We start from the raw sequence: 24,795 nt of genomic DNA on the forward strand, positions 1-24,795 counted from the left end.
CAGAGGGATATTGATAGGATGCAGAGCTGGGCTGACAAGTGGCAGATGGAGTTCAATCCGGAGAAGTGTGAGGTGGTACACTTTGGAAGGACAAACTCCAGGGCAGAGTACAGGGTAAACGGCAAGGTACTTGGCAGTGTGGAGGAGCAGAGGGATCTGGGGGTTCATATTCACAGTTCGTTGAAAGTTGCCTCACAGGTGGAAAGAGCAGTTAAGAAGGCCAATGGGATGTTGGCTTTCATAAGTCGCGGGATTGAGTTTAAGAGCCGCGAGGTTATGATGCAGCTTTACAAAACTCTAGTTAGGCCACACTTGGAGTACTGTGTCCAGTTCTGGTCGCCTCATTATAGGAAGGATGTGGAGGCATTGGAGAGGGTGCAGAGGAGATTTACCAGGATGCTGCCTGGATTGGAGAGTATTGAATATGAGGAGAGGCTTAAGGTGCTAGGGCTTTATTCACTGGAAAGGAGGAGGATGAGAGGAGACATGATAGAGGTATATAAAATATTGAGAGGAATAGATAGAGTAGACAGTCAGCGCCTCCTTCCCAGGGCACCAATGCTCAAGACGAGAGGTCATGGCTTTAAGGTTATGGGTGGGAGGTTCAGGGGAGATGTCAGAGGGAGGTTTTTCACCCAAAGAATGGTTGGTGCATGGAATGCACTGCCTGGGGTGGTGGTGGAGGCAGATACATTGAACAGGTTCAAGAGCTTGTTGGATAGGCATATGGAGGAACGTGAGATAGAGGGATATGCGGGAGGAAGGGGTTAGGTAGTGTGAGGGTGGTCTGATGGACGGCACGACACGGTGGGCTGAAGGGCCTGTTTTGTGCTGTATGGTTCTATGGTTGATCTATGCTGGCCTCACTACTCACCATCACCAAGTCCCCACCATTAATATTTAAATGATCATCACTGAATAAACATATTAACACTGAAGCTACAAGAGTTGGGCAGAGGATGAGTGTTATGTAACAAAGGGGTCACTACCTGATCCCACAAACCCTTCCATAAGGGTGGACCAGAGTACGATGAAATTCACACCCAGTTGGGTGCAGCTGCATTACAAAATTTAAGTAGTTTTGACATCAACCAAAACAGAACACTTTGTTTGACCAATATCTAGCCATTGTATGACTGTGACTCAATATCTATTATCTACATGAGGCACTACAGTTCACCAGTATTGTTTTCATAGATTTACAATGGTTCCATCAATAATATCTGGATCTTGGCAAATTTCTGATAATGCCATAAAATGAAGAGTTGCTGTAATTCCAATTACTAAAGAAATAGAAGAAAAAGAGATTCTATAGAATTCCTGCATCTAAGTCGTGGCAGCCTAAGGTAGAACTGTCAATGATGGAACAACCAAAATCGGCAATGTACATGAAATCAGAATTGAAGAAACACATTTATCAGAAAGTTGTGGGGGCTGGACAAGATTTCAAAGACATGGAATGCTAAAGCTACAGAAGGTTTTGGAAATTAAAGCAAGAATATAAAAATAATTGGACTTCGAGATAATGTGGGTCAATGAAGATAGAGATGAAAGATAAACAGGACACGGGGAACTTAACATGCACAGGCAGCAGTTTTGGATAAGTTTGTTAATGAAGAATGAAAGGTGCAGCCCAATGCCACGGACAACAATTTCAAAAGCAGATTCTTCATTAAGTGAAATCGACAACTGCTCAACCAAATCTTGCCAATCTAAAGCCTTGAATGTTGCCGACTAGGCTGTTGCAGTATTGCCATTTGTACACATTAAATCTAAATCAACTCTGATCTCACACAGAAACAAATGGATATTGTGTACTCCTTTAAATAAGGGCACAAAGTTCAACTTAACTCCAGAGTAAACTCATTCCAATATATACAATGGAGTATTTTATCTTTATCTAGTTTAGAGCCTTTCGAATATATTGATGTCAATGACTGAAACTTTTTTTTTGAAGGACAACTGGATAATCAGATTTCCCCAAGCAAATTTAGCATAGCCATGGGAAAAGACAAAGATAAAACAGGAGCAAAGATTTGAAATTACACATGGATTTAAGAGAAAATAGTGCCACACTGATTAATTTTTTTTGAGGTGACAAACAGGAATGAAGTCAACACATTTGTTGAAGTATTTGTTGGAACCCGAGGGCACGTACCACCAGACTTAAGGACAGCTTCTACCCCACTGTAATAAGACTATTGAATGGTTCCCTTATACAATGAGATGGACTATGACCTCACGATCTACTTTGTTGTGACCTTGCACCTTATTGCACTGCACTTTCTCTGTAGCTGTGACACTTTACTCTGTATTGTTATTATTTTTACCTGTACTACCTCAATGATTCTGTACTAACTCAATGTAACTGCACTGTGTAATGAATTGACCTTTATGATTGGTTTGCAAGACAAGTTTTTCACTGTACCTCAGTACAAGTGACAATAATAAACCAACACCTTCAGTTAGAAAGTGAAATTAGATTGGATAACTTTTTCAAGGCACAGATGCAATGGGTTGAACACCCTTCTGTCTCATAAATTTTCTATGATTCTATAAAAAGGTATCATGGAATAATCGCTTCATGTTTACTATCGCAGTTCAACTTCACTTTGGATCAATTATACCGAGATTGAGATACTGTAGGTGGGAGCCAAGGGAAAAAAAACGAAGCCGTAAACAGACCTCTTTCCAGCTTAAGGAACTCAGCAGGATAGGCAGCATCTATGAAGGGAAATGGACAGTCGATATTTCGTGTCGAGACCCTTCATCTGGACAGATGATGGATCTCGACCCGAAACGTCGACTATCCATTTCCCTCCATAGAAGCTGCCTATCCTGCTGAGTTCTTCCAGCCTTTTGTGCGTTCCTCCACATTGCAACATCTGCAGTCTCTTGCGTCTGCGCTTTTCCAGCTAACCCTGAGCGCACTAATATTTAAAATTCCAATAATAACTCGGCTGATTACAGTGTGACAGACACGTAAACCAGGAAGAAAACACAGACTGCGTACAACTCCGACGGGCTTCCTTGCACGTACTGAGATATTGGCGAAGGCATCCCAGAAGTCGTGAAAGAGCGAGAGGCACTTCTCGCAGATCCGCACCGGCCGCGCGTTCTTCACCGCGCAGCCGACCAGGGCCTTGCAGCTGTCTCCAAACTCGGCCAGCAGCTGCCGGCACCTCTGGCTCACCGCCTGCTCCTCCGACAGCTGCGAGCCGTCCGGGACAAAGGACATCCACCAGCCGGCGGTGCCCTCCCAGTCGGGCGGGCTCCGGGCTTCCCGCACCCCGACGAGGGTCAGAGGCCCATCGACGCCGCCCAACCAAGGGGCGGGGGCGGCGGCAGCAGCAGCGTCATGGCCGTGCCAGCTGAAGTCGGGTTGCAGTCCGACGGATGAGGAGAGGCTGAGGGCTCCTTCGCCGATCAAACCCAGGAAAACGCTGCTCAACACCACGACGTCAACCATCTTCCGCACGCCCCGCGGACCACTAACCACGCCTGCGCACTCGTTCCCCGCCGCCCGGGCTCTGGTCGGTGACGTAAGGGCAGACCCTGACCGTGTCACATGATCCCACCCCAGGGCAGGGACGTTCACCTGATGAAGGGTCATTGACCTCAAACATTAACTCTGCTTCTTTCTGGGTGGATGCTGAGTATTTCTTGCGTTTTCTGCTTTTATTTTAAATTTCTAGTATGTGCAGTCTTTTGATTTTCAGCAACACTATGCCCGCCTTATCCTCATGAATATTATGGCATCACCACTTTTATTTAATTTCCCCCTACTTTATCTTCGTTCTTCTCCTTGTCTCCCCTCTCCTCTGGATTTCTTAAAATCCGTTGTAGCCAAACGTTCTTCGGTTCTGAACAACTTGACGCGTTAACTCTACTTCTTTCACAAAGATGCTGACTGCCTCGTAAGTATTTTATTGCATGTTCTGCAATGAAGTTTAAATTTCTGACCGTCGTAGGCATCAAGGAGGAATGTGACGTGGGTGGTATATTTGATATGGATAGCACGTGAATTTTAAGCTAAGTTTTTGACTGTCCAAGTCTTATACAGCAGATTAATTCAGGACGGCAAAAATGTATGAGATTCCAGGGAAGATGGTGTTGGATGAAACATGGCACTATGGCAGAAGGCAAAGGGGAATGGTAGGTGGTAGTGTTGGTGTCTGGAAGGTATATGTAGTGGGATTTGTCAGGGTTCTGCACTTGGGTCCTTGTATTTGATGATTTATATATTGGATAAATGTAGGAGCTGCAGTTAAGCTTACTGATGACAAACAGTAAGTGTGATATATAGTGAAAAAAGAAAGTTCTGGGAGATATTTCTATGTACAATAATAGTAAGTAACACTAGTTAACCACGGACTGAATACTGCATGCAGTTCTGGTTACCACAATACAGGAATGATGTGATTGTACTGGAGAGGCTGTAGAGGAAATGTTTTTGAGGATGTCCGATGTGAGGAAAGATTGTATGGCTTTTTTTTGAGGCAGAGGAGGATGAAGGATAGGGTGGCAACTTTTTGATTGTCTCAATATGAGACACCAACTTTTGATACAAAATTTGATGTTGCTGTGAGGAGGTTAATGTAGGGCTACAGATTAACAACAGCCCTGTAAGACTAGTGTCAGTGGGAAGGAATTTATTAGATTAAATTCTGAGGGAGAGGATTAAACTGCACTTGGAAATTCAGGGAATAATCAAAGAAAGTTAGTATGTATTTTTATTATGAAGGAGATCCTGTCCAGTTTCATTGAATTTTTCAAAGAGGTTACAAAACATATTGACGACCGGAGTGCACTTGATGTAGTCTATGTGGACTTCAATAAGGCTTTTGATGAGATCACGCACAAGGGAGACTGGTCCAAAATATTAGAGTTGTGGGATTCAGGGCAAGTTGACAAATTAGATCCAAAATTAGCTTGGTAATAGGAGGCAAAGGGTGACACTGTGATTGGAAGTCTGTGACCAGTGGCATACAGTAGAGATTGGTGCTGGAACCCTTGCTGCGTGTTACATGCATTAACAATTTGGATTTGAATGTCAGAGATGTGATTAGTAAGCTTGCAGATGACACGAAGATCAGTAGTGTTGTTAATAGCAGGAAAGATAGCCAAAGGCTACAAGATGATAGTCATCAGTTTGTATAATAAGTGCAAGGTGATGCACTTTGAAAGGACTTATGAGGACATGCACAATGAATGGTAAAGCTCCAGGGAGTATTGTGGAATGGCAGGATCTTGGTGTATAAGTCCAAGGATCTCTGAAAATGGCAACATAGGGTGATGAGGTGGTGAAGAAGGCATCGGGGTTACTTATTTGTTAGCCAGGACATAGGACATAGAATATAAGAAATATATGGAAATAAATAAAAGAAATAAGTAGAAGTAGTAATATCTCCTCCTCACTGGCAATCAACACCAGGTGTACCTCGGATGTGTGCTTAGCCCACTGCTCTACTCTCTCTACGCTCATGACTGTGTAGCTAGGCACAGCTCAAACACCATCTATAAATTCATCAATAACACCACTGTTGTTGGCAGAATCTCAGATGGCGATGAGAGGGTGTACAGGAGTGAGATAGATTGGCTGGTTGAGTGGTGTCACAACAACAACCTCGCACTCAATGTCAGCAAGACTAAGGAATTGATTGTGGACTTCAGGAAGGGGAAGTCGGGAGAACACACACTAGTCCTCATTGAGGGGTCAGTGGTGGAAAGGGTAAGCAGCTTCAAGTTCCTGGGTGTCAACATCTCAGAGGATCTATCTTGGGCCCAACACCATAGGGAGGATGTGATTGCACAAGGAAGCAGAGAAGATTCACCCAGATTTTGCTTAGAATGGCACACTTAAGTTATGAGGAGATACTGGATAGGCTGGGTTTGTTTTCCAAGAGGGAGGAGGCTGAAGGGGGAGACCTGATTGAGGTAAACAAAATTATCAGGGCATAGATAAGATATGTAGTGGGAAACTTTTCCCCGTAGAAGTGTTCAGAACCAAAGGGCATAGGTTTCGGGTCAGGGTTATGAGGTTTAGAGGGGATCTGAAGAAGTTATTGACCCAGAGGCAGTTTGGAATCTGGAATGCACTGCCTAAGGGGCTGGTGGAGATGGTGACTCTCAGAACATTTAAAAAGCATCTGGACAAGCATTTGAAAAGCCAAAGCATTGAAGGATAAGGACCAAGTGCTGGTAAATGGGATTAGTACAAATAAGTAATTGATGGTCATTCCAAGTCCTTCCAGTTTAAAAGGCCCAAGTCCTTCTTGTCTTCAGAGTCAACCTCATGGATTTTCTCTGCACTAATTTTGCACATGAAAGCCTCCCTCATTTCTTGTAAACTCAGAACTAAAACAGTACTCTGGGTGTGGTCTGATCCCAATTCTGCTCAGTTTCCTAATGATTTCTGTTGACTATTTAGTTCACATTTCTGGGTTGGTGAATGATTGCTGTGCTTTTAGTCTAACTTCATGGATCATCTTTGATTAACACCATTAATGGAAATAAATCAGTTGCTTGTATTCTTTTCAATGTAATGGGAATATTGGGAACTACTGAAAAATACAGGAACAATGAAACCATCACCTACTCTACTCCTGCCACTTAATCTCATAACAACTGGCCAAAATTCAACCAGATTATTCTTAACCTTGATGTTCTATTTGACCCCAGACTGAGTTTCAGGCCTTACATCCATAGCATACAGAGACTGATTTCATCTCTGCAGAGTTCCCTGAGTCTGCTTCTGTTTCCATATTTCCTTACAACATAGAGGAAGGCCATTTCGACCATTGAGCTTTATGCTAGCTCAGCAGAGCAATCCCATTCCCCCATTAATTATTCCTTTAACCTATTCTTCCAACAGCCCCATCCACTCTCCCCAGATTCTACCACTCTCCAACATCCTTGGGGTAATTTACAATGGCCAATTAACTTACTAACCCACAGGTCTTTGGGATGTTGGAGGAAACCAGAGCCCCTAGGGGGCTCCATGCGGTCACAGGGAGAACGTGCAAACTTCACACGGACAGCATCGGAGATCAGGATTGAACCCAGGTCACTGGGGCTGTGAAGCAACAGCTCTACTACCTGAGTTACAATTCATCTGCTGAAACTCTCACCTTCTTACGTGTAGACCTGACTATTCCAATGTACCCTGGCCAGTCTACATTGTTGCACTTTCTGTAAGCTTGAGGACTCTGCTGCCCACATCCCAACTGGCACTAAATTACATTCACCCCTGTGCTACACTTAGGGGACCATCCTCCCTGTTTGGGTTAGTTCCAAACTGGGATGCAGTCTCAATCCCAAGCTGAATAGCTCATGACATTATGTGTGTTGGGAGTCTCTTTTGGTTCAGAACTTGATGTTCACTGTGTGCTTCACATGCTCATGCCTGACTTCAGAAGAAAGTGTACCCCTATCTTGCACAGTTCTTCCAATCCCAAGCTTGTGGTCCAGAGCCAGCTCCATCAGTTGCAGCAGGGTCCTGTGTGGTGGCAGGGCTTTCCATAGCAGAATTTCATTGTGTTCGTGCAGCCCAAAAGTAATGAAAAATCAGTCAATATATCATGTCCCATGTTAGAGCTGAAACTATCAACCTTACAAAAACACTGACTGTTTCAGACATTCAAAAGTTATTAAAAATCAGTTTAGAAAGAAACAAAAACTTAAACCTATGTAAATTTACCACTGAGGAACCCAGCATTGGAATGTAGTCACTGTGACTTCAGACTTTCACATAGACACATAGACAAAGCAGCAGAAAAGGGTTTTCCCTCAGCACTCAACTTGGTCATCCATGCTATTTTTAAAGGGCATGTGTCCTATTTTATCATTTTGAAAATGTGGCCCCCTTACCTACATTGATTTCTTACTTAAGAAATGACTTGATTTGAAATATTCATCTTTGCTTTTAAATCTATCCATAGTGTCAACCTCTCTCCATCTTTTAATCTCCTCCTGTCCTACAACCCTCTGAGTTCCTTGCTCTTCTCTAGTTCTGACTTAATGACCATCCCCAGGTGTGACCACTCCATCATTGGTAACTGTGCTTTCAGCTATCTCGTCATTAATCTGCAATTTTTTCTCCCTCAGAATGGTCTCTTTCCTCCTTTCATTCAGTCTCTAAAGCCAACCTCTTCAACTAGTCCATTATTCAACCGATTTAATGCCTCTGGAGTGGCTGATGTCAATTGTTGTTTGTTAATATGTCCATAAAACACCTTGGGACATTTTTGCACATTAATGGTCTGTAAAAACACATTATTTTTGTTATTTTAATGCTTTATAATTTCATCTGCCATCATTCTGCCCACTTCTATATTTTATCAATGTTCTGCAGTTTTTGAGCAACACCCTTTGAATTGATTGCTATAGATATCACACTTCCTTCAATTCTTATATTTACACTGTAAATAAAACTAATATAATTGTCTCTGAATTGAATTCTGAATGGGTAGAAATAGGCTATCAACTTAGTCTACTTCCATCTACCTCTATCTCTCATAATAAGTCATCCATTGTGGGATTTCAGTTAATAGATCATTGATTGTTAGTCCAATACTGCCTCACGGTGCCAGGGACCTGGGTTCAATCATGACCTTGAATACTGTCTGTGCAGAGTTTGCACATTTCCTCCAGGTGCTCCAGTGTCATTCCACATCCCAAATGTGCAGGCTGGTGGATTAATTGGCCACTAAATTGCCCTGAGCATGTAGGTAAGTGGTAGAATCTGGGAAGAGTTGATGAGAATGTGGGGAGAATAATATAATGGATTAATGTAGGATTAGAATAAATGGGTAGTTGATGGTTGGCAGAGACTTGGTGGACTGAAGGGCCTGTTTCTGTGTTGTATCTCGTTATGACCCTTTTATTGACTCTTGGCTACAAAAGGAACAATATTTGGATGAGAGCAAATTCAAATTTTACTTCCCCTATTTGCTGGGATGTTCCTCTTTCATACCTGTGACACAGTTTAAAAAATGATTTGTATCTGACTGGAATTCAGAACTTTTTCCTATTTATCTGAATTTCTCCAAATTGTATTTCCTCTTTCTCTGAGATGTTCTCTTAATCTGAAAGTGACTGATTGGTCTCTTTAAACTTGTCATTTTCTTGGAAGTTACAAAATCCATGGTGTTGATTTTCACTTAGCTACTCCAATTAGCCAGGGAGCAAATATGTTCAATGACTCAGTTTAAACTTCAAAATTGTAATGCCATGCCATCTGGCTAATGATTGTCCATGATTTTTGTAGAAGTTAACAGCAAGCAAGATGAGCAACAACCCAGATAAAAGTAGCATTTTTCTCATTATTAGTGACATGCATTATTTGTAATGTAAATTTAAAACAGAATGTGCCAGAGAACTCAGCATCTATGGGGGCAGCACAATAGCTTAGCGGTTAACGTAATGCTATTACAGCACCAATGACCCGGGTTCAATTCCAGCCGCTGTCTGTAAGGAGTTTGTACGTTCTCCCCGTGACGGCGTGGGTTTCCTCCGGATGCTCCGGTTTCCTCCCACATTCCAAAGACGTACGGGTTAGGAGTTGTGGGCATGCTATGTCGGCGCCGGAAGCACAGTGACACTTGTGGGCTGCCCCCTGAACACTCTCTGCAAAGATGCATTTCACTGTGTGTTTTGATGTACATGTGACTAATAAAGAGATCTTAAAAAGAAATAAAGTTAACATTTCTGACCAATTCTGATGGATGGTCATTGACCTGAAAGATTAACTCTGTTTCTCTTTCCACAGATGCTGCCTGACCTGTTGAATGTTTGTAGTGTTTTCTGTTTATATTTCGGATTTTAAGGAGCTGCAGTATTTTGCTTTCAGATTATATTTTCTTTTAACCTTTGTGGCCTCGGTGGTCTGACTGGATTAAAAGATTTTTTACAGTATGGCCACATAGCCATGATTCCTAATATTAGACCTTTCTGTTTTATTGGGTTGTGCCACAAAACAACGAACTTCACGTCATATAAGTCAGTGATAATAATTATGATTCTGATTAACTGAGCAATGTGCTCTTGGTGCACTCATCCCCCAAGCCAGCTGTTACATAAGCTATCTGTCTCCAGTATCTGAGAGATTAAAAAAGGATGGACACACCACAGAGGGGAAGTATGAGAGGACTGGTAGGCTTAACTGCACCACTCCCTATGAAGGAATGCCACAGGATCGTGAACACTGACATATGAGCACATAGAGTGAGTGCAGGAAATATTCAGCAGGTCAGGAAATGTCAGTAGAGAGAGAAACCGCATTATTGTTTTGGGTCATTCACCTTTCATTACAACTGGGCAAAGTTAGACATAAAGTAATTTTGATGCAAATAAATGAGAGGGAGGAAGAATGAACAAAGCGGAAGGTCTGTGATAGGATAGAGGACAGGAGTGCTTAAATGACAAAAGGGTTGATGGTGAAAAAGGCTGGTAAAGAGACTAGTCCTGCCCTTCCCTCAACCACATTTCCATGATTTCAACACAGCATAATCCCATGTGCTGATCCATGCTCACAGCTCATCCAAATTCCCTTCGAGGCTCCTTGCATTAAAGTAGATGCAGTTAAGCCTACCAGTCCTCTCATACTTCCCCTCTTGTCTTTTTCTGCTATTCCCACTGGACTTGCCTATTCTATTTTTTCCATAGCAGTCAGCCTCCCCACCTGCTGCACTGTAATTCTGAGTCACCACCAACACCCCCGCCCTTCCCCCTTCCCCACCCCTGTCTCACTAGTTTAAACCCTGCTGAGTAACACTACCAAGCCTCCCTGCAATGACGGTGAAAAGGAAGCAGGCAAAATGGCAGATGTGGCACCATAAGATATAGGAGCAGTATTAGGCCATTCGGCCCATTGAGTCTGCTCTGCCATCTAATCGTGGCTGATTTTTTTTTAACCCCATTCTCCCGCCATCTCTCTGTAACCCTTAACCCCATCACCAATTAAGAATCTATCAATCTCTGCCTTAAATACACCCAATGACTTGGCCATTGACTTGGCACCATCTACAACTGCATGGAGAAAGGAGTGAGCATAGGTGGAGATGCAAGACAGAACTGCAATGTTGAGCCAGATGGAGGATGATGCTGGTGGAGGGTGGAAAATACAATGGCACCAAGGTCAAACCGGGATCTACGGTTTCACTGAATAAGTATGTTGTTAAATTGTAAATGCTGCAAGATGGGCTTTGAATAGGCATTAATGGAGTGAGGGAAAGACTTTCAGATCATAATGAGTACTTGCTTCCTGCTTACCATGTTGGAGATGGAGAGACATGTAGGACCTGAGAAGCAAGCACACTGCCATTCAATTAGATCAAATTCTCCATTCCATCCCAACATCATGCTAACTAGACCAGGTATCTGGAATATAGAAAACATGTAGTTATTATTAGTGAGATACAAGAGATTCTGTAGATGCTGGAATCTGGAGTAACACACACAAAAAGTGCTGGGGGAACTCAGCAGGTCAGGCAGCATCTGTTGGAGAGAAATAAATAGTCGACATTTCGGGTCGAGACCCTTCATCAGGACTAGAAAGGAAGAGGGCAGAAGCCAGAATAAGAAGGTCGGGAGTGGGGGAGGAGCACACGCAGGCAGGGGATAGGTAACTTCAGGTGATAGGTGAGTCCAGGTGAGAGGGGGAAGATGTAAGAAGCTGAGAGGTTGATAGGTAGAAGAGGCAAAGGGATGAAGAAGAAGGAATCTGATAGGAGTGGGCAGTGGACAATGGAATAAAGGGAAGGAGGTGGGGAATAGATGGGCAAGTCATGAGGGCGAGGGAAGGGGAAAGAGAAGGGGTGAGGGGGCCACAGGAATGATGGAAGACAAGGGGGGAAGGGAAAATATAATGGGGGGAGAAGAGGGGAGGGGTTACTGGAAATGAGAGAAATCGATGTTGAGGCTGTCAGGTTGGAGACTACCAAGGTAGAATACGAGATGTTATTCCTCCAACCTACGTCTGGCCTCAATGTGGCAGTGGAGGAGGCCGTGGATAGTTATTATTAGTCATAGATTTGTGCAGCATAGGAACAGGTCTTTCAGCCCACTGTGTCTGTGCCGACCATGATGCCGATGTATACTAATCCCACTTGCCTGCATTAATTCCATGCCTCTCTATGCCCTGCTCATTCAAGTTCCTGTCCATATGCCTCTTAAATGTATTTATTGTTCCTTACTTCACACCTCCTCTGGTAGCTCATTCCAGATACCAACTGCCCTTGGTGTAAAAGATTTACCTCTTGGATCCCCCTTAAACCTCCTTCCTCTCACCTTAAGCCCATGCCCTCTAGTTTTAGACACCCCTACCATGGGAAACAGACTCTGGCTCTCTACCCTTTCTATGTCTCTCATTATTTTGTATACCTCTTTCATATTAGTATTGGTTTATTATTGTCATTTGTACTGAGGTACAGTGAAAAACTTGCCTTGCATACCGATCATACAGGTCAATTCATTACACAGTGCAGTTACATTGAATTAGTACAGAATGCATTGAGATAGTATGGGTTAAAAGAATAACGGTACAGAGTAAAGTGTTACCGTTATAGAGGAAGTGCAGTGCAGGTAGACAATAAGCTGCAAGGTCACAACAAGGTAGATTGTGAGGTCAAGAGTCCATCTCATCGTATAAGGGAACATTTCAATAGTCTTATCACAGTGGGATAGAAGCTGCCCTTGATCCTGGTGGTATTTGCCCTCAAGCTCCTGTATCTTCTGCCTGATGGGAGAGGAGAGAAGAGAACCTCTCAGTCTCCTTTGCTCTAGGGAAAATAGACTCAGCCTATCCATTCTCCACTTATAACTCAAGACCTCTAATCCAGGCAACCTCCTTGCAAATCTTCTTTGCTCTCTCTCTAGCTTAGTCACATTTTTAGTCCAGGACAGCACACAATGTTCCAAGTGCAGCCTAACCAATGATTTGTACAACTGTAACATGACATCCCAACTCTTACACTCAATGCCTCAGCCAATGAAGGCAAGCATGTCACATGCCTCCTTCACCACTCTGTCTGCACTTGTAGCCACTTTTGGAATCAGGTTTATTATCACTGACGTACATTGTGAAATTTGTTGTTTTGTAGCAGCAGTGCAGTGCAAGACATAAAAATTATATAAGTTACCAAAAAATAAATAAATAAAACTGTGCAAAAAAGGAATAATGAGGTAGAGTTCATGGACCATTCAGAAATCTGATGGCTGAGGGGAAGAAACTGTTCCTGAAATGTCCTTCTGAAGCAGGTGGGAACCTCTGACTGTAGCAGTGAACCATGTACATGTACCCCAAGTTCTCTGTTCAACAACATGCCCCAGGGCCCTGCCATTCACTGTGCATGTCCTGGCCTGGGATAACTTCCCAGAATGCATCACTTCACACTTGTCTGAGTTAAATTCCATCACCCACTTTCCAGTTCATCTAGATCCTGTTGTAACCTTAGACAGCCTTCCTCACTGTCCACCACACCGCCAATTTTGGTGTCATCTGCAAACTTATAAATTTTTTAAAGGTTTGTAAATTAAATGTTATTGTTCATATGAAACTTGAAGTCATATACATGAAATGACAGGCTAACATAATTATATATCAAACAATAAAGAAACTGAATGATCACAGCCAGTTTGTTAGATGGAATCTGATCAGAATACCAATAAGTCTTCTGAGGACTATTTATTTCTAAAGGATAATGTAGGATAACAAAAAATACTGTTAATGATGGATAGCCTTTTTTTCACTTATTAGGACACAAAAGTAGGCTATTCAATCCATTAGGTCCATGCCAGCTCCCTCAAAAAAAATCCCATTAGTACTATCCTTCCTTTCCTTACTTCCCTGTACCCCTGCAACATATTTTCTCTCATATCCCCTTCACCTCCCTTTTGATTTTTTTTTTGCCACTTTTCTACACCAATGGGTAATGTACAGTAGTCAGTTAACCTACTAGCATCTGAGATCGGGATCTAACCTGAGTCCCAGGAGCTTTGAGCTAGCAGCACTAGCTGCTGTAGCACAGTGATATCAAGTTGCTTAAAGTAAAGTAAATTTCTGATAAAATGAAACATGCAGCTAACAATTGTGGTGGACCAGATTAGTCTTATGTAGAGCAAATGAGTTTGTTTTGTATTAGTGCTTTTGTTCACAAACAAAATTGAGTTATTTTAGAATGAATAACTGAAACCCATCGACAGACAGAGTAAGACTGACAGTTGCGATTTTTTTTCCTGAACTTATGACCACAACCTACTGGCAAAACTGAATGTTAAGAGAACAATGTGAAGTTCATTGATGACGTGCCGTGTTTTAACAGGAACTTATTTTTAGACCAATTAGCAGATCTAAGCATTCTGTATGAATACAACCAACAATCATTAACAATCCTGCTTCTAAAATCATGGCTCTCAAATCTCTATGATTCCAAAAGCGTGAGATTAAAAAAAATAAACAAATAAAAGTAGGACCCTGCAGCTTGAGCTTGCCAGTGTATTGAAGACTTCAATGCAGTGCAAGGTTACTTGTATCACATGTGGCACTGTGGTTACGTCTTGAGCAAAGATGTTAATTCCCTGCAGGAAGAGAGAGGAAAACAGTATCACCTGACCCTGGGAAGCAGGTTCTGTGTGGTGCTGTTGAAATTACAGGAACAGTTCTCATACTTCCCGCATGATTAGTGCTGTGGAAAAAAAATAAAAAGCTAAGTTCAAACAAGTTGCAACTTCAAAAGGAAAACTGTTAGTAGTTTGCACACTTGTATCAACACATAGAAAGAAAGAAAAAGATTATGAACAGAGAGTCAGGAAAAGACATTGCTAGTTATAAAATGTAACAAAGGTGCAATGACACTTTAGACCCACGGAAAACACAATGGGTTGTGATAGAGTCTGTTGATAATGAAATGGGAACAGGAGTAGGTCACGTAGTCCTGTACCTATCCTGACACTCAGTAAGATCGTGCCTGATCTGACCTTGGACTCAGCATCACTTCCTGCCTGATCTCCATAACCTTTGACTCACATATAGTCCAATCTTGGCTTTGAATATGTTCAATGGCAGCCTCCACAGTTCTCTGGGGTAGAGAAATCTAAAGATTTGTGATCCTCTGAGAGAAGAAATTCTTCCTCATTGCTATCTTAAATGGATGACCCCTTGTTCTGAATCTGTTCTCTTCCTAGATTCGCCCAATAAACATCCTTTCAGCATCCTATCACCTTTGTTAAATGATAATGGCACACAGATTCTTTTCTTGAATCCACTTGGCTGTGACAGCAATTGTGATGTTGGAAATCCAGGTGAGAGTTTGACAATTTTGAAATAATTGTAATTTGATTAGTAATGTGACTGTGTTATTTTTATTGCAAAAATGCAAATTGAACAATTTTCTGAGAGAAGGGTCCTTGACTCTGTTTTCCTGCCCCTTATGCTGCTTGACCTGCTGAGTGCTTCCAGCATTTATATTTTTATTTTGGATTTCCAGAGCCTGCAGTTTTTGTTTGCTCTACATTCATATTAGGCCCTAGTATTGGATATTATTCATTACAGAGACAGCAAATTGGTAGCATTCCAGGCTTTTGAACAGCTCTTCCATGAGCAAAATGCTCATCAAATGCCAATGAGAGCCAGCACAGGTATAACCACACATTACCAGACTCAAGAGATTTACAGAGAGATGGACAAATAAAGAGAACGATAATTTAATGGTTAGAACAAGAGATAGATCCAAGCAAAATATGTGAAACCAAGATAATAGAATGCTATAACATTGGGAAAGTAGTGACAGCCTTGTACCAACCAATGAGTAATCCACAGATAATGTGCAACAACAACAATATCCATTTATACAATATATTAACTTCCATTTAAAAGGCACATTATTGTCAAGCAAAAAGCATACACAAGCGTTGTCAAGCCACATGAGGAAGTACCAGATTAAGCAACTTAAGGCTTGGTTGAATACATTTTAAGATGCTTCTCAAAGGAGAATAGAGAGGTGAAGAGATCGAGAAGTAATGGGGGAGGAGGGTGCATTTTAGAGCAATAGATCTAAGCAAGTTAATTTATAATCACCAACAATGGGGTGGTGGAGACTCAAAATCCACGAGCAACTATGTGGTAGTTAGACGGTTAAAAGCAATCCTCCCAGAAGAGTGGACAAGTGTTTTTTTCAGTTTCAACCAACATATTGAGGTTAAAACATACAAGGATGGTTAATGGTCTGCAAGGTTCTCTGAAAACATGGAGAAAATGTAAGCAAGGGGATTGATAATGACATAATTGAAAGAATGAATCTCCAGGATCGTTTGATCGCAGCTTGAAACTCACATGAGGTTCGCAAAATTATCTTAACATTCTCCCAGCTTCATCAAGCAGCATGATGAGTGATAGAGCACAGAAATGGGCCCTTCAGCCCAATGTGTCTATGTTGACCATCAAGTACCCCTCTATTCTAATCCCATTTACCAGCACTTTGTCCATCGTCTTAGCAATTCAAGTGCTTGTCCAGATGCTTCTTAAATGTTGTGAGTGACCTGCCTCCACCATCTTCTCAGGCAGTGTGTTCTAGATTCCAGCCACCCTCTGGGTGAAACAATTCTTCCTCAGATCCCCTCTAAACCTCTTAACAGACCTCTTGTATGATAAGATGGACTCTTAACCTCACAATCTACCTCATCATGGCCTTGCATCTTATTGTCTGCCTGCACTGCACTTTCTCTGTAATTGTAACACTTTATTCCGCGTCCTGTTATTGCTTTTCCCTTGGACTACCTCGATGTGCTGATGTGATGAAGTGATCTGTATGGATGGCATGCAAAACAAAGTTTTTCACTGTACCTTGTTGCATGTGACAATAATAAACCAATTACCAATTACTTCACACCTTAAACCTATGGCCTCTGATCTTAGACACCTCTGCCATGGGGAAAAGCTTCTTACTACCTATTGTGTTTTATGCCTCTCATAACCTTTATACCTCTGTCAGGTCCCCCACAGCCTCCTTTGTCCATGGAAAACAAGCCCAGCCTATTTATTGTGTCCTCATAACTGAAACATTCCATCCTAGATAACATCCTGGTGAACCTCCTCTGCACCCTCTGCAGTGCAATCACAACCTTCCTGTAGTGTGGTGACCAGAACTGTGCACAATATTCCAGCTGTGGCCTAACCAGTGTTTTATAAAGTTGTACCAAGACCTCCCTGCTCCTATACTATATGCCCTGGCTAATGAAGCAAGTTTCCTGTATGCCTGCTTCACCACCTATATACAGGTGCTGCCAACATCAGGGATCTTCAGACTTGTACACCAAGGTCCCTATGTTCCTCAGGGCCCTCCCATTCATGGTATACATCCTTCCCTTGTGACCCTCCCAAAATGCATCACCTCACATTTATCTGGATTAAATTCCATCAGCCATTGCCCTGCTAGCTTACCAGCAGATCAATAAAATTCTGTAGCCTAGGACTACCCTCCTCAATATCAACAACACCACCATGTTTTTGAATTGGGAAGTTAGCTCCCTTTACCACAGCTCAAAGTCTCAGGGGTCTAATAAATTAGAAAGTGGCCACCCGCTTGCAGTAAGATAAGAAATGGTAGGTCCACTCTAAGACATCTCCAATAGTATCTAGAGCCTGAACAGCAGGCAGAAGGGTGGAGTGTTACTGTGGCAATAAGCGATAACTAGAGGCCTAGGTTAAGTCAGTGAAAAACTTAAGTAATAAGACTTGGTCATAAGACCCAAGTGGGGAATCAGATCATTGTATGAACTGTTAGGAGTGATCAGTTCTACACTCTCTGCACTTTATTGGCTCCGTACTAATAAATGGTAGGCTACACAATTGGTGGTGCTACTGTAACAACTAATAGTCCAGCTGCAACAAGACAAAGATGGCTGAAGTAGAACTGTCGAAGTGCTACCATCTCATTGGAGGAGAAGAGAAGGGATAGATGGGTCGTGGAAATGGGGCTTAGCTCCTTACAACTGCAACTGCACAAGAACCTCAATCACAAAGAGACCCTATGAACAACACTCAGAAGGAGAGCCTGAATCAGGGACCCAGAGAATAAAGGAAGACTGATCACCTCATGTCTTGACAAGCATTCTTCTGTGCAAGGTGTGCATGCTTTTATATTGTCTTTGCAATTAAGCATTTTTAAAAAAAGCTAAGTATACCTTTCACCAGTTGTCAGTGGTTCTGACTCCAAGGTAATTGCAAATTCAGCACAACAGCCAGAAGTGGAGGACTATAAGGCTGGAGGAGGTTTTAGAATTAGGGAGATGAGGGATTTGGAGGGATTTGAAACAAGGAGGAGAATTTTAACACCTAGTCATTGATGATCTGTGAGTCAAAGTAGGTCAGTGACCTCAAATGTGATGGTGAATGGTATGATGAAGGTTATAGTTAGCAGAGTTTTGAGATAAGCTCAAGTTTATGGTGGGTGCAATTTTGGAAGCTCACCAGGAGAGCCTTAGAATAATCAAAACACATTGTTGAGGGTTTCAGTGGTTGATCAGCTGAGACGGGAACAGAGTTGAGCAAGGTTACAAAGACAGGTGGTCCTGATACTGACAAATATATGGGAAAATAAAGGGAATGATTAAAACCCCAAAGAATATTAACAACAAGATTAAGGTACAAAATAAAAGGAAAGTAATCTTGTTGAAGAAATCTGAAACATAAATAGAAAATACTAGAACTATTTGAGTAGTTTTTGTGAAACAGTCAAAAAGTAATGATAAAATTGTGTCAAATAATGAGTAATCCACAGATAACATCTAGTGATGACAACTTAAACTCACTCGATCTGCATTTGTAGAAGAAACTTCACTATAAACAGTAAACACTGAGAATTATACTGAAAGAAATCATCTGGAGTTAAAATGTAACATTTTTATGAATGCATAATTAATAAAAGGGAATGAGGTGACTGGTTTATGAAACGTTTTTGCTTTATCATTTCTTTCTTTAAAATCTCTTTCAGTGGGAAGAGGAATTAAATTATTAAAACAGATCAAGACAAAAGAATGTGTCCTCAGATTGTAATTAAAACATATAAATTATATGTCACATTAAAATATATCAAACATTTAAAAGTTAAAGTTAATCAATTTATGATGAGAAATTACTATTCCAGAAACTGGTGCATGCAATTATGCAATCACTTTACTCTGCAGCATTTCTTATTCTTGATAAAAGATGTTTAGAAGTGAAACTTTTCTGCTGCAACATGAGAAACTATGTTCCACATTGTTTTATTTCATAGAAGAGTAAGTGAATTTTAAGGAGTTGCATTATACGTGAAATAATCATATTTTAGTTTAGGATTACAATCTGCTTGAGCTGTGTATGAACAAATGAACTGGCATTGGGCTTCAGAGCAAAATATGAATATCTTTAGCCTCAGTTCTCAGTGCTATTTATTGTCCTTGTTCAATTTACTATTAACTAAAAGAAGTGAAACACATCATCACTTACAGGAATGATTTGTAAACCCAACCTTATTCACATATTTATTCATGCATATGTACAAATAAATGTGGACAAAGAGATGGATTTGGCACCATATTTACAGACTGTTACAATCTCAGACTTCTTAAATTTAACACCAACAACAAAAGAATAAATATTAACAGGTGTTCCGACATGCTGAATTGTTAGAACCTAAAGAGACATCCAGAAGCAGTGGCAAAAGAAGGATCATTAATAACCTTTAAAAAGAAAACAATTAATATGTTAATAAAATATGTTAATAATGTTATTATTAATAATAATATAATATCATTATACATTATAAATACTGATAATATATATTAATAACATATATGGTCAACAAAGTATGTTAATAAAAGAAACATTGAGAGAAGTGTGGGATTAGTACAGTATCATGGAGCTTTCATGGATAAGTTTAGCACAGGTTCAATGGGCTGATTGGGCTCCTCTATCCTGGAAACCTGCATTGGCTGATCTTTCATGCCTGCCCATGGAGGGATGGCAAACTGAAATTAGAAAGAAACACCTGTGTATCATGTCTCTTATAGTGTGGCAAACCCCTCCCTTCAAACCTATCATTGGATGATTCCCCAATTGTTTTTTTATAAAGGAAAGGACTAGTTGAAGTAGCTCTTCTGATTAGGGTTAGGGTTAGGGTTAGGGTTAGGGTTTGCAGCCCACCCCCAGGATCCCTGAGGGTAAGTCTGTAGTTATTTTTGTGGGGGAGGAATTTTTGTTACTGTGTGTCATGAAAATATGCCAGGCCACAAGCAATTCCTTTGGCTTCACCCTACTTTTGTCCAAAGCCATCTGAAGCTCATGAATGGCTAAACAGAAATTCAATTTCACCAAGAAAACCTGATTGCAACAAAAGACATTCACATGGGCTTAAACATCCCCTGCCTGTAACGAAGAACTGCTTTGTGAACCTCAGAAGTTATAATGGCAGCATTTTATCATACTATATCCATTGAAATTGATACCTGTTGGTCTTGACACACAGAGATTTCAGAATTACCTTTAGATTATTATAATTGACTCAACATGATATGTTCTAGTACAGCCAAGCACTAAGCCAGTTAAGTGCTTCTCTCATCCTTGGAGTTCTGTAAGCCACTTACACTTCACAAGAAACCTTGGTTGTATTCAAGTAACTAACCTCATACTCTTAAACCCAAATTAGACTGAGAACTGCTGGAACCATGAGGAGGTAAGGCTTTCTATGGCCACCAGGAGTCGCCTTTGTTTTATACTACACATAAGTAGAGACATGCCTACAGGCAATCAGTTAGCTAGATACATAATAGAAACAAACACGTATTTAAAGACACACAGAAGAACACACTAATAAACGTGGACATTTATCAATACACGGTTATGCATACACACAAGACACAGAAAACTACATATGAACTTATAAATCATATAGAGACATATATCAATATGTGCAGACAGGCATAAGCACATTCAAGACAAATACAAACACCTATGCGCACAATAATTTAAGATAAACATGTGAGACTTGTTTTTAAGTAGATATTACGCTGGAATACTCATCGGTACCTAAAAAGTAGATAAAGCACAAGTGAAAGTCAGAAGTGAAAATACAAACATTACACAAAGAAATATGTACAGCTTCTTACATCAATGCATAAAGCATGGTAATAGGTGAATGTTACAAGTTTATTATTGGAAATCCACAAAAAAAAGTATCTATAATTTGGAGTAAGAAGGAGACCCTGGCTTTGGTGATCACTTAATTGTTTGATTATATGATAAAATACCCAATAAATATGAGAGTATAGAAGAGAAAATAATTTTTATTTTGATAGGAAAGTGATTTAAAGGAATGTCACGTTAGAGGAAATAATAGCCATTTCGTGATGCATATCAATGAAAGAATATGAAGTATGGGGAGACAAGGACAATATAATCAGGGAAATTAAAACAAAATCCTATTCATTGGTCACAGAATATAAGAACTATATTTTACTTGAAATCACCCAGTGGAGTTGGGAAATCTAATCCATCAGGGATTTATTCAAAATTCTCCCCTTCGAGGCAGTGATACTGCCAGATTTCCTGGCTAAAGTTGACTCCCCCAAACTAGACAAAACTAAAAGGAACAAAACTAATTCAGGGGCAATTGAAATCAAAACTCCACAAGGTCCCTAATTGTCTCAACCTCTTTTTTTTGTACTTGCTCTGTTTAAATGTGAGACCAGATAACCTTAGCCCCACACAGACACAACCAATTACTTGTCTTTGAAGGAAGCTCATCATTAAAATTTTCAGCTACCAGCTGAAATCTGCAGTTTTTTTTAACAGAATTAGAATAACACCATCAATCAAAACATTTAGGCAGTGAAGTCCACATAATGTTTGATAATCTTTGAATATGATCATTGAATTGAATATTGAAATAGATGGGCCAGACTCTGGAATCAGACAACACTCAATGTTTACCATTCTGCCCAATGCCTTATTGTATGGGGTGGGGGGGTCACCATTAAAACTTCAGGAATTATTGGGCTGCCTAATGTTTTAATAGTTCATACTAAACAGGCAAACATAATTAAAATAATAATATTAAATTAACATAAAGGAATAAAAATTATACCAAGCAGTGTTCATTATTCATTAGCAATTATAATTGGTGTCTGTCATAAATAGTGGAAAAAAGAAATAAGAAAGTGATTGATAGCCTTTATTGAAAGTTGTTATTGTGAAGTTATTAATAAAGTCCTTAATCACATGCTGTTGCATAACAAAGAGAATTGATTGCTTCAAAATGAGTTATTCTAACCCCATGTATTTTGTTTTGTTGAGATCACATCTGGAATACTCGGCATGATTTTGGATACACAATTTGCAAACAAGGGAGGTATTGGGAAAGATTCAGAAAAGAAACAAAAAGCAAGATTCTGGGTCTTACTCCTCTTTATGTAAAGCATTCAGAAAAAAGGGCAAAGGCAATGCCAGGCTATTTGACTAAATTGCAAACATTACTGGGATTATGAGCACAGGAAAAGGAAAAAGAAGTAATAAACTAACTAAGCTTAAATAAACCAGCAGAATGACTAGAAATTTGCAGCAGATCGTGCAGCATCTGTGAAGAAACACCACACATCAGAATGTAATAGAAGAAAATGTGTTCTAAAGCACAGAAAAGGAGCAAGGAATGGGAGGGGAGAACAAAAGTCTGCAATAAGGTGGAGGACAGAAGAGATTAAATGACAAAAGGGATGAAGGAGCCAGGTAAATGAGAGTGGTGAAGGTCTTTAGTGAAATAGGAATGAGGTATGACATCAGAAAGCAAAAAAAAATCTCCTCTAAATCTTCCTCTTGGGACTCAATAATGCTCGACCACCTTACTTCACAATCTTCATCATGCTTTTTGTCACTTGACCTCCCCAGCGTCTTGCTACATCACAGACCTTGCTTCCTTTGTGTTTTCTCTGCACCTTAAAACCCATTTTACCTCTACTTTTTTCCAGTTCTAATGAAAGGTATTCAACCTACAACGTGTTGTTTCTCTCCCAACAGATGCTACCCAATCCGCTCAGCATTTCCAACTTTAATTTTATTTCAGATTTCCAACAACTGCAATGGTTTTGGTTTAGCAAAAATCAAGTTAGATTTTTCTTGTCCATGATAAATATATAGAACCAATTCACAACAGAAATGGTGGTCATTTTTTGAAGTAATATTGAAAGATAATGATGTTAGAAATTTTTGTTGAAAATAAGAACATAAAAATCTTGCCTGACAGCGTTTTTCACAAACTGAATACTTGATGCTTTACAGCCAATAACATGCCTTTGCGGGGCAATAACAAAGTAGGAGAAGCAGCAAACAACTGAACACAGAGAAGTCCCATAAACAGCAATGAGTTAATAACCAGATTCATTGTTCTTTGAAAGATAAATGTTAACCATGATGCCAGAGATAATTTTCCTGCTTTCTTTCAAAGTAACGTCATGAGGTCTTTTATGTCGAACTAACAGTTCCTCAATACAGCATTTCATTTGAAGCCTGGTACCGCCAAAAGTGCATTGCTCCCTGAATAGTGTATTGGCGTGTAAAGCTAGATTTTGAGCTAAGATCTCTGGAATGGGATCTGAACTCTTAACCTACTGGGCTAACAGTTCTGCCATCATGCTCAGGAAAGCACCAAATCAAAAATTAATATAAGTTGTAAGGTTGGATAAGCAGCCTGTTTTAACTTGTAGGACAGGGAAAAGGTTAGAAAAGACTTTTCTCTGGAGATCAGATGATTAAGATATCGTCGACATAGGAAGTTTATGGAAAAAGAAGGATTTAATAGTGAAGCGAAACTTTATTAATAAGATTGAATATTTTAGACAAATAACCCAATAGGCAAACAAAAATCTTCCAAAATCCTTGCAGAAGGCATTAAAAATACAACATAGTGGGCGGACAAGATGTTGCTCTGTGTGGAGTTATTTTTATTCTTGTTTCGACTGGAACTCAGTTGTCGGGTGTACGTGTACCAGACACTAAAAAAAGAACAAAATTGAATCCCACTAAAAGTGCAGACCAAATTCTTAGTCCTACCTCGACTTGTCAGAATTATAAAAACTATATTTATAAAAATAAACATACTTCTACATGTAATGTGCAATTACTGGGATACAATCTGCGTGTAGGAGCTTGGAAGTATCGTTGGGGTCAAAGTAACAGTAACGCGGTTTTGTGATTTCATCCCATGAAGTAGCATTATACTAATCAAAGTTGAAAGGAATTACAGACTAAATACAAAATTAGAAAGAACACCAGCAGGCCCGGAAATTTGAAATGAAGTAAATTAGTATTGATAACATTGGACTTAAGACTGAACAGATATTTTAGAATGTCTTGCATTGCAACGATGACATTTCGAAGTGAGACGTGACACTAAACATGATGTAACTTTCTTTACTGTCTTTTTTCAACAGTGGAGTTTATTGTGATGGGAGTATTTAGGAGATTAAGCGGTTTATTTTAGTGTTCTGAAGTGTGTCACAGCCCATAAATTAACTGTCGTTGTTATAATATGGCTTTGGGAGGTATGCTGGGGCTGCATGCGTATAATTTCCAGTCGCAGTGAAATGTTTACTAACCTAAAACGTCAACTCTGTTTCTCGCTCCTCGCATGCTGCATGATCTGCTGACCATTTCCAATAATACTCCTGTTATTTTTATTTCCCTTCCTGTGAGTCTGGAAAGAGTAGTAGGTCCATTGTGGATATCCCAGTTAATCTTTTGGAGAATCAGTTAGAAGTCAACATTCCTGA

General features: G+C 40.4%; 1 protein-coding gene across 1 annotated transcript in view; it reads right to left on the reverse strand.

Annotated features, from left to right (window-relative positions):
- The window catches only part of ostm1 (osteoclastogenesis associated transmembrane protein 1), a 56,268-nt gene that overhangs the window by 18,511 nt on the left and 12,962 nt on the right, over positions 1-24,795 (reverse strand). Inside the window, exons 3-6 of the mRNA XM_052025441.1 lie at positions 18,467-18,573; positions 11,272-11,379; positions 8,148-8,261; positions 3,041-3,598 (exon numbers count right to left, since the gene is read on the reverse strand). Coding sequence (XP_051881401.1) covers positions 3,041-3,598; positions 8,148-8,261; positions 11,272-11,379; positions 18,467-18,573 — 887 coding nt within the window. The remainder of the gene's footprint in view (positions 1-3,040; positions 3,599-8,147; positions 8,262-11,271; positions 11,380-18,466; positions 18,574-24,795) is intronic.

The sequence above is a fragment of the Pristis pectinata genome, chromosome 10, assembly GCF_009764475.1.
Source record: "Pristis pectinata isolate sPriPec2 chromosome 10, sPriPec2.1.pri, whole genome shotgun sequence".
NCBI classification, from domain to species: domain Eukaryota; kingdom Metazoa; phylum Chordata; class Chondrichthyes; order Rhinopristiformes; family Pristidae; genus Pristis; species Pristis pectinata.